Source organism: Pseudomyrmex gracilis, unplaced genomic scaffold (assembly GCF_002006095.1).
Source record: "Pseudomyrmex gracilis isolate BER0280 unplaced genomic scaffold, ASM200609v1 scaffold_130, whole genome shotgun sequence".
NCBI lineage: Eukaryota > Metazoa > Arthropoda > Insecta > Hymenoptera > Formicidae > Pseudomyrmex > Pseudomyrmex gracilis.
Window position 1 is genome coordinate 91,119 of NW_018020714.1, and position 15,724 is coordinate 106,842.

The following is a 15,724-nucleotide window of genomic DNA, read 5'->3' on the forward strand; positions in this document are numbered from 1 at the left end:
TACGTCTTTTTATTAGAAAATGTTTTTGTAATAGAGAAGTTTAATAGTTTCTTCAATTCAGTCGGTTTTTATTTGCACAGGTTCCCGCTTCGGAATTTATCAAACCAAAATTGGACTTGTAAAGTTGCTGCGAAATTATAAATTTGAAACTTGCAAAGAAACACAAATACCTTATCGTATAAATTCTAAAGCGGTGGTTTTATCTCCTCTTGGTGGGATAGTCTTGAAGATAACCAAAATTGAGAAGGCTTGAGAATCGATTGGTTTTGTATTGTAAATTTAAAGTAACTAGATTTAATGAAAAGTTTGTTTTAAAAATATGCCATTTGTTTTGAATATGTATGTGAAAACAGAATATATATATGTAAGTAAACTTTATGATGTAAATTCAGAGAAGTGCCAAACAAGAAAAATATTTGTAGAAAAGCGATTTATCTGTGTTCTGACAGGTCTGTCAACCCGCTCTTGTCGGTGCAATATGCAGATGTGTGTACGAGTAAAAATAAGAAATTGTTTTCGTGTCACGCTTATGACATTCACTTGTTCACTGAAAATCTCTTGTCATTTCAGTACAAAAATGTTATTATTTATTTGTTGCTGAGATGACGCGTGGAATACACACACAGATTTTTGTCTACATATTTGTTCTATAATGTCGCAATATTATGTACACATACGTGGAAGAGAGATTTCGTAATATAATATTAAAGTCTAACCAACATTCTTACATACACATTACACACACATACACACAAGCATACATTTAGCATTAGGTAATTTTTACGATTAATTTGTTGTTCTTTACGTGAAGAATTATGATTATAGAAGTGTGTGCCATCTTACAAAATCCAAAAAATCGACTTTATGTTGGAGTGTAACTAATGTGACAACCTAGTGAGCTTTTTATATATTTTATCAGAATATTCATTAAGAATAAGAATATTCATGTTTTATTATATATATATATCTTTCTTCGGAATGACTAAAAGAAATATATTAAGAAATAGCGAAATTATGGTGATTCAAGGTATGATACTGAAGTCCAGAACACGGTATGAGTTTCATGACATACAAATATCTTGTCCAAAAGCTGAGTTGTGTTTCGCGAGAACGAACAAAGAAGCAGAATTTTACTCTCGAGCAAGTCTCATGTGTTTTTGTTTAATTTCAGGAACAAATGTAAAAGATAAAAAGCTAATGCAAATAAATCTGAAGTACGGTGTATTCTACATTGATATGATATTTGTTAACACAGATGCATTCTTAATAATTAGATCTTAGCATTGTTATTGTTAGAAATTAATTTGCACATACTCGGACGAATCGTGCACACGTAGAAGGTTTTTAGCTATAGAAAATTCGATGTATAACGCCGAAACGGATGAAAAATTGCACATATTATAATTTACATTTGTACATCTTCAGGATTACGATCTTGATTAGCGAGAAAATAAAAACCAGATAATCATACGACTGTTAAATCACATACACACCGTGGATTACCATAACGCCACTATTTTTTATGTCTTTTATTCATCTTATCTTAAAATGTGCACAAAATGCATAGTAACCATTTCTACCAGCAATCTTTTCGATTTATAATCTTTTCTTCTAAAAACACTTCCTTTTTTTAATTTAAATTTCTATAAAAACTCATATATATTCAAACAGTCAGATTTTTAACGTGTACTGCTCGCACGGACATAACATATTTTTTAGACATCTAACGGATGTAATTCCACGTGACGTCCACCGAACATCTAATGGAGATTTATGTAGAATGTGTCCCGTGTTGGGTTGGTTACCATGCAATGTAATCGTAATGATTATATATAATGGCCAATAACTCTATATAGTTTATTCTAAACCACCGAGCGGGACTAGCGCCGCCTTCATCGAGGCTTATAAATCAAATTACCATCGCACCAACCGTAATAATTGAGCAAAAGACGATACATTTTAAGCGTCTATTTTATTGGAGTTCGAGTATTTAAAAATATTTTCATGTGTCAGAGAAAGCGGTTGCTTGTAGCGCGAACGTATAATTTGTAAGAATAAGCAGTACGAGAGAACGAAAAACAGGAGATTGTTTTTCGTTCATCGTCATCTCAATGAGCGATTAACGCAAGCTTAAAATATTCTGTCACTTTGGACGAATGGTCATTCAAGTTCACAATCTTTTGAGCTTTTGAGTATTCTGGCCGGAGAAGGGAAATGGTAAAAACGGATAAGATGGCACCCTGAGTCGAAGAAGCACGGTCTGCAGGAAAGAACTTTATATATATATACATATATGTATACGTATATATGTATATATACATATATATATATATACACATATATGTATATATGTATTCGTTTAATTTTTCTTACGTTTTTCTTTACTACGCGTCGCGCACGAGTCATATCGGATCGACAAAACATAATACGCGGTGATGTCGAGATTATAAAATAATATTTTTATCCTGAGCTACAAGATTCTATAAATGAAAAAAGAAAAAGAGAGAGAGAGAGAGAAGAGAGAAAAAGAAAGAGAGAGAGAGCGAGTGTTAAGAGTGAGACGCTCTCGTGAAGTCCCTCTTAGCCGACGATGCTGTGGTGGCGGAGGAAGTATTGGTTTTGCCGCCCTTCCCTTCGGGCGGGTGCTTGTGAGTGCTCGTCGTGGACTTCCTCGGTGACTGGATCTGCGTCGTCGACAGTCCGCTCACCGGATACTTGTTTCTGCTGAAAGTCGTTCCGCTGCTGTTTCGCGTGCTGCTCTTCGTGGACGTAGCGGTGGACGTAGTAGTTTCGCTGGGATGCTTCGGCAGAACAAAGGCCTTAGTTTGTTTCAGCAGGTATTGATCGTTGCACAGTGCGGAAATCAATGGCAGATCCATGTTGCGGCTCTTCTCGCGAAGCGTTCGTATGTCCAACATGCCGGCGTCCTTTCCTTCATCGTTTTCTTCCGTATTGCCACTGCCCATCTTGCTAGATTTGTTTGGGATCGCGGAGGTCGACGAGGAAGCTGCCGGCGAAGAAGCCGACGGCAACGGTTGACTTTTCTCAAGTTTCTGAAACAAACATAGTTCGCGTTAAGTACATGTATAATAAAGAGTGGAAATTAATTGTTTCTTGAATTTTTGATATTATTTTAATTACTTGTATTTCGTAGGGTGGCGGCGGCGGAGGTGGCGGTAATCTGCGATACTTGGACTGCGGCAGAGACTGCATTTTACTCGTGAGACTGTCCAAACATTTGAGAATATTCTCGTCGCTTCTGGTCCGCGAGAACGTGTGCAACGTGTGAGAAGGCGCCGGCGGTTCCCTTAGACTGTGACTTCCGGTGGACGAAGTCGCGCCGCTGTACAACGAACTGGTGCTAGCGGCGTAGAGACTGTTCAGATTGCTGTGCGTTAGATAATTGCCGGCGGAGCTACCTGTGTCACTCAGATTCAGATTGGACGCGTATTTGGACTGCGAGGAGAACGAGGAACCTGGAAGGTAGGGCGTGCTGCGATACATCACCGAGGATTTGTTGAAGGAAGGATACGGCGGCGGCGGATACGCGGCCATGGCTGCCATAATAGAGCCCTGCTTGGCGTCGATGTACTCCTGCTTCGACACCGCCGGATCCTTAAGCGGAAACATAACGTAGTCGACGTCAGAGTACAACTGCTGTTTGTACTGTTCTATCTGCGATCGGGTGACCTGACTCGTGTAAACGGTCGCCAAACTGGACACCGGCTGTTGCGACGAAGTCGGAGGTGGCGGAGGTGGCTGCCGCGGATGTACCATCGGAGGCGGAGGTAGAGGCGGCGGTGGAGGTGGCGGTGCTGTCAAATACGGCAGAAGCACCGGGGGACCACCTCGAGAAGCGTGCACGTCCAAATAATTGTTCGGACCTACTACGAGGGCAGCGACCGGCGCGTGTACCGGAGTGGGCTTCATTTTATCACCCGGATAAGTGGGCGGTTGAATTCGAGGCGGTGGTTTTGGCGCGATAGTCGCGGCGATGTCACCGACAGTGGTCTTCGCGATTCTTGGGACGATACCGGTCGCCGTCGATACATCGGGATACGGCGGCGGCGGCGGTGGCGGCTCTCGCGGCGTAATCGCATCGTTTCGCGGAGGAGTGGGTGGCGGTATTTGAATTCTTTCTCGCGGCAAGGTGTACGGAGGTGGCGGCGGCGGTGGATCGACTCGTCTGGGCGGCAAAGGAACAAAATCACCTCCACGAGTCGCATTGTACGGCGGTGGCGGTGGTGGTTCTCGCTCCCGATCCAATTCCGGTATGTTCGATCTCTTCGGAACGTTGATCGTCGCGTAGTCGATGTTCTCCACCGGGTAAGGAGGCGGTGGTAGCAACTGCCGATCGCTGTCCGTCCTAGGCGGCGGTGGCGGAGGTGGCGGCGGAGGAGGAAGCGGCATAGTCACGTAATCGCAGTCCGAATCCATCGAATTGCTGATAGTCTTGCGCGGAGGGTACCTGCCGACTATTAGATCCGACAACTCGTCAGCCGACAGCAACGGTCTTACACTGGATGGATCGCTGCCGTCGCCGCGGAAACTGTCCGCGCTGAGGATGCTGTTGCTTCGCGAACGAAGATCTTCCAGTTGTTGATTCAAAGAGACTCCGTCGTCGTCGCCCTTGCAGACGCTATATATCGGTTCCTGGTCTTCCGTACCGACGTCCTCGGTGTAAACGTCGCTCTCGGAACGCAGCTCGCTGTGAATGGTGTAAAAACCGGACGTGACGGACGCTTCGTCAGTGGTGGATTGAACGGAGCTCAAAGCGCAAACGCTCGCCGCTGAAGACTCGTTGGTGTCGCCCGTGGGTGAGTACAGATTATCGCCGATTCTTTCATCTTGCATCTCGCTGCTTCTTAGTGTGTACACACCGCTAGTTTCACTCGCGATATCAGTACCTGAAAAGTGTTGATAATTTAAATTTAAATTATTCGCGCAAATTCAAATAATTCGAATTTTAACAATTTAAAAACCAAGTCTTTTTAAAAACCAAGTCAATTGAAGACACAAAAATTGTTTATATGATAGTTTATAAGACCATTTGTTAAATTGTGATTTAGTCATTTTTTCTATTCGCGCTCACCTGTGTACTTGCCCGTTTTCTTACACCTGTCGTAAATAGCGCCTGGAAAACTCGCCGTCTCCGACGAGACCGCGGAATTTTGCGCCGTGTGCGAATAACCGAGTTCCAGGCTGGAGGTCGCCGAGGCGCGGCGCATTCGCGACGTTCCGCCTGCAGGTGTATTAACAACAACGACCGTGCTGCAGCTGCTGCTACACTGCGAACCCTCAGCAGCCGTCGCCGCGCTCGACGCGAGTCGCAACGCGACCGACGTCGAAGTGGCATCGGAACCGTCGACTTCTAAAAATTGTCCTGAAATCACAATCCGTGGTCTTTGCTGATTTTTAATTAAAAGATAAGTATATCACAATGATATATAGTTTTTTTTTTATTTTTAGAGAGAGATTTCGATAATAAATGATTATCTCTCAAAACCTTAGATTTTTACGTCGTTGAAACTTTTAATGCTTTTTTTCAACGCTGATTACATAAATAAATAAAAAGAGATTTCTATCATCAACCAAAGCTTACCATCGATAATAGAAGCGGGAGAAGATGGCATTGAGCGATTGTCCGTGTCCGTGTTTGTGCCATTTAAAATCCTGCTCGGCGAGGTCGAGTAGGGTGTTGTCTCGGTAAGACGCGGTAAACACTCGGTCGACACTGGTGCGGTATCCGGTTCATCCTCGCTGTGCACCCGATCGCTAACTATACCGGATGTGGTATTGGAAGATGTGCTCGAAATGACGGAAATGCGCTGATCGCCGCGCGCGCCGCGCGCCGTTAAGCTCAGCTTGCATCGAGTAGGATACATGTAACAGTCCCGCAGGACTTTCCTTTCTACAAACCACGTTTTCGGTTTAATCAATTAAATCGATTTATTATAAAAAAAAATGTTACGAAAAAAACGCTATTTATTTTATTATAAAATAGAATTATAAAAATTCAAAATTTTCTCTCTTGCTAATATAAAAATTAAACAAGTAAAAAAAGTCAAATTTGATTATTTAATGTTCACATAATTGCTTAAGACCTGGTTTACACAAGACGGTACAAAACACCTTGTGTAAACTAAGTCTAAGAGGATACTGAACCGACGAGTGACCTTCGCTTCAGCTACCACTCAACCACTATGCTGTCGGGTAAATGCGCCATCTCTCGGGACCGAATTGGAAATAAGAATAAATGACATGATCTCTGTATGTCTCTTCGGCGTTTCTTTAAAAATGTAGTAATCTTAGAGTTCTAAAATTTCTCTTCCCACAAGGCTTCAAAATTCTTTTTCGAAGCAATCAAAATATTCGTTCTATGTTTCTAGTTTTTGCTGAAGGTATTTTTATTTGGATTTGTACGGCCAAAAGTTTGCATATAAAGCGAAGATGCAGTTTATGTAATAACAGTCTATAAACTGTTTTTTTGTTTTTCTTGTATTCTTATGCTTTGTTTAATTCTTTACTATATTTTATTTATTTCTGAAAAAGCAGTTTTCATTTTGATTAAGTTTTTACGAAAATTTGAAATTACAAAATGTGAGTAAAACAAGACGGTTCAGCATTCTCTTACAAAATGAATGAATCTTTCATTTCCATCAGATTATCAAAATTAAATAAAAATGATAACGCAATATCTTACCTTCTTCTTCTCGTTTTTTGGCTTCGTTCACCCTGGGCGCTATTGCCATGGAGAATTGATGGGTGTCGCGGCAAAGTCCCCAGAGAAGTTTGCTTTTGTCATCGCATCCGCTATAGAGAGTGAGTTTGTCCGGTTGATCGACCGCTCGTATCTCAAACTTCTTGCGCTGTTTCATGAAAAAACAATCAAGATTTTAAAGAAATGTGTTGATAAATAATAAGCTTTTAAAGAATTTTTTTTCATGTATTATATATCTTTTAAATAATCTTTTAAAATATTTTATTTTTAGCACAAGATATTTATAATTTTTTTCAACGTGATTCCATGATTTCTAGAAATGCTTACATCAAAAGAGAGTTTTCCGATGCTGTTCCAGGCGAAGACGCGCGGTGTCTCCTCCTCGACGTAGATTCGCACTCCGCGAGCGCAAATCGCCAAGAGTATACGTCCGGGTCCGGTCTCGTTCTTGCTACGACGCAGTCGATACAGGTGAGCGTTGAGCGGCGCCTCCAACTGTACCGCCTCCCGGATGTATTGCAGCTCTGCCTCCTCCCTGGAGAGCCCGTTATTCTCCCTGTGCTGAGCCGCAAGCACGGCAAGCACGTTCGACTCGAGGCACATCTGCAAGCGTTTGTGTTGTGTTCTTAGAATAGCAAGTTTTTTTTTAGCAATTTACAAAATTCAAGACTTAAAAAAAAAAAATAAGAAGTTTTCGTGACGTCTTTCTTCTGTGTTCGGTGCGGAAAAAAAATAATATAGAAAGAAATATTAAATTTCTCAATGATATTTTTGAGTGATATATCTAGCACATTTCAATCGCTGAACACAACAATTCTTGTCAGTCTTGAGAAATCGAAAACTGAAAATTCAGCTCACGTGTGAAGGAAGGTAATCCGTGGACTTGCAATAGCCGACAGATCCCGCGTGCGGTCTGTGCCGTTCCTCGGAGTAGTCGCCAAGGTCGGCCTGAAGGGCGAGTCCGGCGAGCACGAGCAGCTGCGTGACGATGGACGGCTCGTGAAGGGGATGGTGAGAATGGAGGCTCTCGACTCCGCCGCCATGCCTGACGACGTTGTCGCGCAGTTGCAGATAGTAGTGATGCCTCGTCGTCTCATCGCTTGAACAACAAAACACGCTTCTAGCTACAGAGCTACTTAACGAATTAACCGAGAGAGATTACGCGTTAATCAATTAAAAGTTACGTTTGTTGATGTCATCACAAAATAAAAAAAAATGTGGAAAAATTGTGTGTATGTGTGTGTGTGTTGCGATTATTAACAATTATTAACGAGTTTTATATCGCAACACAAAGTCATAATCTTGCTGTTATTGTAGACGAGATGATATCGAACGCCGCGTCAAGAACCACCGCCGTCAGTTCAGAAGAAGCGCGGAGAGAAATTCGGAACGAGAACCGGCAAGCATCATCATTAACCAAGTCGGAAGCATCGGCGAGGACGGCACGGCGGAATTTGAGGTCCGCACGGCCCGGGGCTCTGATGTTGTAGCTCGAGAATTAAACCCTCGTCGACGCGAACGTGCGGTGAATCGCCAAGTCCGATATAAATCATGGGTTTCGAGTGGAAATCAGAAACCGACTATATGGATCGGTATAATTACCCGAGGAAGCCCGGAGAGAAAGAGAGAATACTTCCATTTAATGCGCACAGTATATCTATCACACACACGCGCGTCATATAATAATTTATAATTACAAGAATAGGTCTCGGCTACCGGGCGGGAGTCCAAAGTTCGCGACTGCACATATGCGAGTATCTTTCGTACGAAAGCTTCGAAGTTATTGCGTAACCTGTGACGTTTTCAAAAAAAAAAAAAAAAAAAAAAAAAAAAAACAACGAGAGCCGGATTAAGTTTTTAAAAAGAGCGTAAAAATCCAGTCGCCTCCGTCTTCGTCAACTCAAACTCCAATCCAAGCCACACTTTTGACTTTCGTGGAAGAAAATCTCGCGAAAATTAAACTTAATTGGATTAACTCGGATTGCGCGGGCTCGCTTCTGGAGTTCGGAACTGCTACTTGTCTCATTTTGTATCTTTCTCATGTTTCTTTTTCCACCGCACGCGGCGCGGAGCGCCTTGTAATCGCGCGCGACACCGGCGCGTATATATCTAGAAGAGAAAAAAACGGCCGAGTGTGCGCGTTTTGCATAGTGGCAAAATTTAACCCGCGTGTATATATTCCGGCGCGTTCATGAATTCCGCGAATCGAATCGAATTCCGCGATCGGGAACCAAATTCTCTCGCTGCTTCTTTCATTCGACGATGCGTGTCGTCCGCATCCGAAAGCGGATATTTACGTTGTAGTAGCAGACCCGAGACTCGCCTTCGCTACTTCGGGGGGAAGCAGGCTCGCTAATGTGTGGACCTTTTTAACAATTAATCAAGAAACGCCGTCGAGATGCGGCGCTGATTTCTTCCGAGAATCCACCATAGAGAAAAAGCATAGAGACACGCGGTCCGTTTCGAATAAAATATGAACATCTCTCTCACCTCAAGAGTAATGGAGTGTCGACGTAGAAATGAACTCGAAAGTACAAGACGAAGGCCGGTCTCCCGCTGCTGTCTAAACCCTGAAAAAAAACAATTAATAATAATAATAATAATAACACACGCGTGTAACGCAAAACTATAAATCGTGCGCGTAACAAACTGTAAATCGAAATAGATGATACAGAGAGATCGCATGCATAGAGTTCTAACAATGGCTGTCACATGCGCGTCGCGACTGCAAACACGCGCCATGATTGACATGTACGCATATATAATACCGGCGCATATTTAGCGTATACACGGGGGAACCGACGAACAACTGTTTCGATGAATAAACAAGTAACGCGAGACGTATTGTTCTCTAATGCGGCACTACTGTCCGCCGCGATTGTCGATATCTAAAACCGACATGACAATTCTCGACGGATCTCGTCGTACAGGATGTTTCGTGACGAGCAAGAATAAACTTCGCGACAATCGTTTATTGCGGTAATTTATATTTGAACGGAGAACGAAATACGATATCTCCTCGTATCGAATCGAGGAAACACGAAATATTATTATCCGTTCCGATGACGCATCTTCACCGGAGGCGAAGAGCGATCTCAAAAGTTTCATTAACACAAATTAGAGACTGCACAAATACACACGCGCATAGAAACGCTTGGCTGCTAAGCAGTGATCCTTACAATGCGCTCGATACATCATCCAATGAGAAGCGGAAAAAAAAAAGCTAGGGCGTATCACGGGGAAAGAGGGAAGAGGGGAAAGGGGAGGAGAGAGGAAAGGACAGGTACCAATAACGCGGGGCCCCCATTCTAAATTCGGTAGCCGAAAATTAAACCGGGGAAGGCCTTTTTGGTCGCGTCTAGACCTAGACCCTCCGGTCAAATCGCAGCAAATTACACCGTCGGCTCCATCCGCATATTTTACGAACCATAAATATTAATCCACTACAGCGCACATTCTTTCCCCCCCCCCCACCTTTCTAACTTTTTTTACTTCAGCATCCACCTTCTATGCTGTCTTTGTCAGCCGTCATCTTCTCTTCTCTTCGCGTACTGGATACAGTCATCGCTAAAATTGAGAAACCAGGCCAACCGCTCATTACACGGTTCTTCTGCGTATTCGGTGTGTGCGTTAACAGATCCAAGGCCGTTTCCTAATGTAAGTCGTCGGATGTGAGTTCAGCGTGTAAAGACAACGGAGAAAAAAAAAAAAGACACAGAGCGGCGCATAAATATTCCCGATATGTGTTCCGATAATTTCCGAGCGGAGATAGAATAAAAAAAATTAAAAAAATAAAAAAAACAAATGGAGCGGAGAGGGACATCGTTGTGATATCTCCAAATCTGTTACGCGGTGATTGGGCCTTCGTTTGGCTAATGACGAGCCGCGCCAATAACCAATAAATACTCGTTCGGTAAACCCGGAGCTACCGCACTACGTACTTATCTCCGATGAACATCAGCCCCGGAGGATTTCTTGCGTGCCGAGCGCGCAAGTGGGTTCCTCGAGGGGGCCTTAGCTATTAAAAGTGGTACCCTTCCCACTCTCTTCTTCCTCATCACGCGCGCGACACTGTTGTCACCAGTCGCTATACTATGTACCGTTTCTTCTACAGCATTTTCGAACGAGAAGCGAGAACTCAATCCGGATTATATAATCGAGCGAGATCCGATTTTCGCGAATATTTGTCGGAATACCGCATTTGGGCAATAGATATTCGCCTTTGTGTGTTAATTAAATTTTTCTAAAACTCAACGGACACGTTTCCTCCTACTACGGCTATAAAATTTTATTCGTTGTCAAGCAATGTAGCGTGTGCAATCGAATGCAACTTTTTTTTTTTTTTTTACTCTTTATCTATCGTTTTTTTCTTCTCTTCCTGCACTCTCGACGAGTTGCCAGGATATATTGCGGCTACTCGTCTTGAGGGAGAGCCGCTGCTGCTGTATGCTTGTTTAACACTACCCTCAAGGCAAAACGCACGGTCGCCATCGCACACCCATGGATGAAAATGCTAATTCGAGCAAGGTAGCCTGCACTGTATATGCGCTACACGTCCTTCCCTCCCTCCTTCCCCTCCTTCATCTTCTTCTCGTTCCTTCGTCGTTCGTAAATTGTCTTTTCTTTTTTCATTTCCTCTCTCGTTCTGCTATTCAATCTAAGTTCGCGATTGTTTGCGAAACGAACGAACATTATTCGAGAGTAACAAAGCAGACGCATGAGAATTGTAAGATGTATATAAGACCATAGAATAAATAATTCAAAACAAAAATAAAAAATACGCCAATGATCAATAACCTAATTAAATATAATTAACAAGAGATCATAAAATGAGTAAGAAAGTTATGAGGTAAAAAGATATAAAAATTCAATTTAAAAAAAAACAAAGAACGTATCTCAGGCTCAAGACACTCCTTTTTCTTCACGTCGAGAATATCTGGATATATATATATATCTGAATACATTCACTTATTATCTGTATTTAAATAAGATTAATCGATAGTGTTTTTAAATTTTAAATTTTAAATTTGTTTTTAAATTTCAAATTTCCCGAGTTCTTTTTCTTCAAAATTATTATTAGGATAATAATATTTAATTGTTTCTACGATAAAAATCAGGGCAATAAATAAGCAGTTACTTACGTATGTATGAGAATTTCGCCAATTTTTCGGAGCGTACTTGTTTAACTTATTCTCGGGGTCCACAAATAGATATTCACCGTCTGAAAAACAACAAAAATTAATTTAATAATTTAGATTATTTTAACATACATATTGGGTGCAAAAGTTTTGTTGAGTTTTGTGATAAAAAAAGAAATCAAATAATTTTATTAAAAACGATTTATTCATTCTACCAAGTAAGTCATCATTGTTTTCTATTATCTTTTGCTATTGCAGTTGATGAAATACAATAAATTGTTTTTAATAAAATTACTTGGCCCATTTTTTCTCTCTGCCACAAAATTTATTCAAAAATTTTTGCGTTCAAAAACCTTTTGCACTCACCCAATAGAACACAATGCGATACACAATAATACGGTCAAAACTCTGAAAACTTTCTATTTTTCCCGAAAAGAAATACGGAATCCCTCACCGGGAAAATGATTGTATTCCCGAATTCTTTAATATATTGCCAGAAACCACTCCGTTTCCGCTTGTATTGTGATTTAAAATGGAGACGCGAATGCGGACGCACGCAACGTCATTAATGCGTCCCGGTGTACAGGCCGAGACATCCAAAATAAGCACATATATAGAGGGCGCGGAGGTACCCCGCGCCGATGTCCCGATATGGTTCTTCTCTCTTCTGGAGTCTCATTCTGTTCACGCGAGTTTTTGCACGGCTGACAAGCCGAAATGCCGATACTCTCTCTCTAAACGAGCGAAACAATGAAAGAGCACGGCGCAGGCAGGAGAGTCGTTCTCGTGAATGAGAGGGCCCCGCTGCAAACCTGTCCTGCCTGCACGAGGACCAGACACTCGGGGCTCTTACGGCACGATAACGCGACATGCTTTCCAAACTGGAACTCGATTTTTGAACGGGGAACTGTAATTCGTGGATCGCGGGACCTTCTCGGGAGAGGAAAACAGAGAAAAAGAAAAAGAGAGAGAACGAGAGAGAGAGAGAGAGAGAGAGAGAGACTCCCGATTGCAGTTGTCGCTCCAGCAGACTAACTGCAGTTATTGCCGCACACGCGAGCATAAAACACTTTCGCGACGGGGCAATAAAGTTGCTCGTAAGTACGGCATAGATTTATCTTCGACACTACGCCAATAGAGGCTACCAGCATTCGCCCTTTGCTCATAAATCCGTACTAAAATCTACTGTATCCAATATATCTTCCTGACACTAAGCCTTCTGCTTAGCGGACGCGTATACCGTCTGTTCTTTCAGGAACAATGTTGCTACAAATCACGCGTTTAATTTCGAGAAAATAAATTATACGGATTATTAAATGTATCATTATTAATTATGTATATACACACACACAAACGGTAATTACGCTCGTTTTCTGCTCGTAAAAAAATAATAAATGAAGCATCGCATTTTTATCGACGTAAATTTCAAAAAATGTCGCGAATCTTTTTCTCTCTCGTAAACTATAAATTTTGCACGACATAAATCGCATATTTTTTTTTCGAGTGAGGTTTGTTGCAAAACTGCAACGTATCTAACATTGCCTTAAAGCCGCCAGAGCTCCTTCTTCGATGCGCGCTCACTCTCTCACCGCGGCGAAGGAGCACCTGTGTTACCCGAGGTATAACTCGACCATTACAGGGGAATGTTGCTCGAGGGCTAACCCTGGCCCTCACATAACCATCTATTGGAGCCATTGGGTCCATCGTATTCCTTCGAGAAATACAGCATTTCGCCAGTCGGGACAGGGCACAATCTCCCCCCCCTCTCTCCCCCGACTCTTTATCTCATTCGGACTCAAATGAATCCACGTCGCGATTTGCTGGTTTTTTTACATTTTACTGTTTCGCGCTCTAAATGTTATCCCCCCCCCCCCCCGTCTAAACACAAATTACGCTAAATTGATGATCTCTTCTTTCCGATGTACTGGATACTCCCATCAAAATAAATCACGCAGGATACAGATAACGCGATCTGCTTCGGTGTGCATAAAAGCGCAACATGTATATATCCGGTCTCTTTTGAGAGAGAAAGAGACAGGTGCAGCGCGCATCGCGTTTTGTATATTACCCGGAACATCCCGGAAAAACCGGGAAAAAGCGGCCGCCCGTATCGTCACAAAAAAGACTCTAACGAATCGAATTATCTCATGAACCCCTCCGAGTTTCCTAGAAAGAAACAATACGCCTCTCTGTTTTTTCTTTCTCTAATTCACGTGGCTCACAGCAATGCGCCGTAACCATAATTACACCCGTAATCATTCCTGATTGCCGAGAGAGGGAATTCAACCTGCTCTTTTCTGCCTTGTGATATTCTCGCTAGCTATCCTTCCACCCGATCCGTCTCTCTTCGTACCGCCGGAGTCAAGGAAGAGAGGAAGAGAGAGAAGCTTCTTTCGAGGAATCTGGCGGACGTGCCTGGTCGCCGTTTCGCTTTTAGTCGCCCGGGAGAAAAGACCTTTCCCTCGTCGTATAATCACGTAATAGTATCGAATTTATCTCGTTATTTTTTCGGATATTTTTAGTCCTCAAAATGGCGCGTGAGACAATAACGAACAGAGACAAAATTTTTTTAACGTAAAGATAAAACGTGAGAAACATTAAGCGAAAACAAAGCAGAACTGTGGGAGAAAGTGTTTTCTCGTTGAGGCTTGAGTGTGTGTTAATTTTGCGGATTTCGATCGAGTTTTTTGTATAGAAACAAACACTAAGTAAAAGCGACGAATTTATCAAACCTAGATATCGATGTTATTGGCCGACTTCTTTGTAACTCTCATCACCTTTTGTGACGCACAATTGACCCCCTGAGGATGACGCGTCATTGATACGGTGGCGTGACCAATGTGGAATGCCATCTGCACAATTGGGCGGCATTACCTGCTGTTTCGGATCCTATTTCAAGATTTTCTGTTCTGTGACTCGAAGAAATCTCGTAGAAAAGGAGAGAGAAAAACCAAACCAGAAAAAGCGACGGAGATCGGAAGAACGAGAAAAGTTCCGATTTGTACGCAAAAGAGATATGGTGGTAAAAAAAGATCCGCCATAAATTGTTGCTGCCACAACATAGGGATTCTCTTTGACAAAGCGTCCTCACACTACAATGATTCCTTTTCTATTTCATCTTTAACCGCAATATGTTCTCTTCTCTTCTGAACGTATATACATTGTACGTATGGGTTTCCAGTAGCAATCGCATAAATATAAATCAAACGGTGACGCGTTTTAATTTGTAAAACGCCATTACACTTTATGAATGACCCATTCATGTAGACTCTCGCTTCATGAACATGTGTTTGCGTTATTACGATGTGCGGAAGAAAAGAGATAGAGAACAGGAGAGAGAGAGAGAGAGAGAGAGAGAGAGAGAGAGAGAGAGAGAGAGAGAGAGAGAGAGAATAGAAATAAAGAAAGGACAGATGTGTAAGATGTAATATAAAAAGGAAAACAATTTATCTATGCCATAGATAAATCTCTTCGAGGAATTTTTTCTACTCGATCCCGCATAAAACATCATAACGTTTTTGATTCCTGGAATTCCAAAGGAGATTGATTTAGACGAAGATAAAACGGAGAAAAGAGCAGATCTCTTCCACAAACAGATCGAAGAGTCTCTCGCTGATATTCGGCAAATGGCGCGGAGGGAATTGTGCTGCTGACGAAAGTGTTGGCGGCTGCGGAGATTCGCCAGACAAGGACCGTCGTCGCCGTGCAAAGCGTGCGGTGCAAAGAACCGAGGTGGAGGGTGGAAGGAAAAGAGGAAAGAAGAAAAGAGGGAGAAGGACGCATTGGAGTCCTGTTGTGACGCAGCTTCAGCTTCGCCGCGATATATATCCCCCTGGACCTGTGCCGGGGCCCCTATTCTCCGCTA

At 42.5% G+C, this 15,724-nt stretch overlaps 2 protein-coding genes across 6 annotated transcripts in view; one reads left to right on the top strand and one right to left on the bottom strand.

Moving 5' to 3' along the window:
- Positions 1 to 1,470, top strand: part of LOC109856656 (cytochrome P450 6j1-like) — a 4,286-nt gene extending 2,816 nt beyond the window's left edge. The window contains exon 4 of the mRNA XM_020432178.1: positions 81 to 1,470. Within this exon, the coding sequence (XP_020287767.1) occupies positions 81 to 253 (173 nt within the window). The 3' untranslated portion in view covers positions 254 to 1,470. The remainder of the gene's footprint in view (positions 1 to 80) is intronic.
- An 89-nt stretch (positions 1,471 to 1,559) lies between these two features.
- LOC109856687 (protein expanded-like) overlaps positions 1,560 to 15,724 on the bottom strand; it is a 35,973-nt gene continuing 21,808 nt past the window's right edge. For all 5 annotated transcript variants that reach the window (XM_020432246.1, XM_020432242.1, XM_020432243.1 and 2 more), the window contains 9 exons: positions 11,863 to 11,942; positions 9,212 to 9,291; positions 7,580 to 7,820; positions 7,049 to 7,324; positions 6,704 to 6,869; positions 5,603 to 5,911; positions 5,093 to 5,383; positions 3,142 to 4,907; positions 1,560 to 3,053 (listed from right to left, as the gene is read on the bottom strand). In XM_020432246.1, coding sequence (XP_020287835.1) covers positions 2,550 to 3,053; positions 3,142 to 4,907; positions 5,093 to 5,383; positions 5,603 to 5,911; positions 6,704 to 6,869; positions 7,049 to 7,324; positions 7,580 to 7,820; positions 9,212 to 9,291; positions 11,863 to 11,942 — 3,713 coding nt within the window. In that variant the 3' untranslated portion in view covers positions 1,560 to 2,549. The remainder of the gene's footprint in view (positions 3,054 to 3,141; positions 4,908 to 5,092; positions 5,384 to 5,602; positions 5,912 to 6,703; positions 6,870 to 7,048; positions 7,325 to 7,579; positions 7,821 to 9,211; positions 9,292 to 11,862; positions 11,943 to 15,724) is intronic.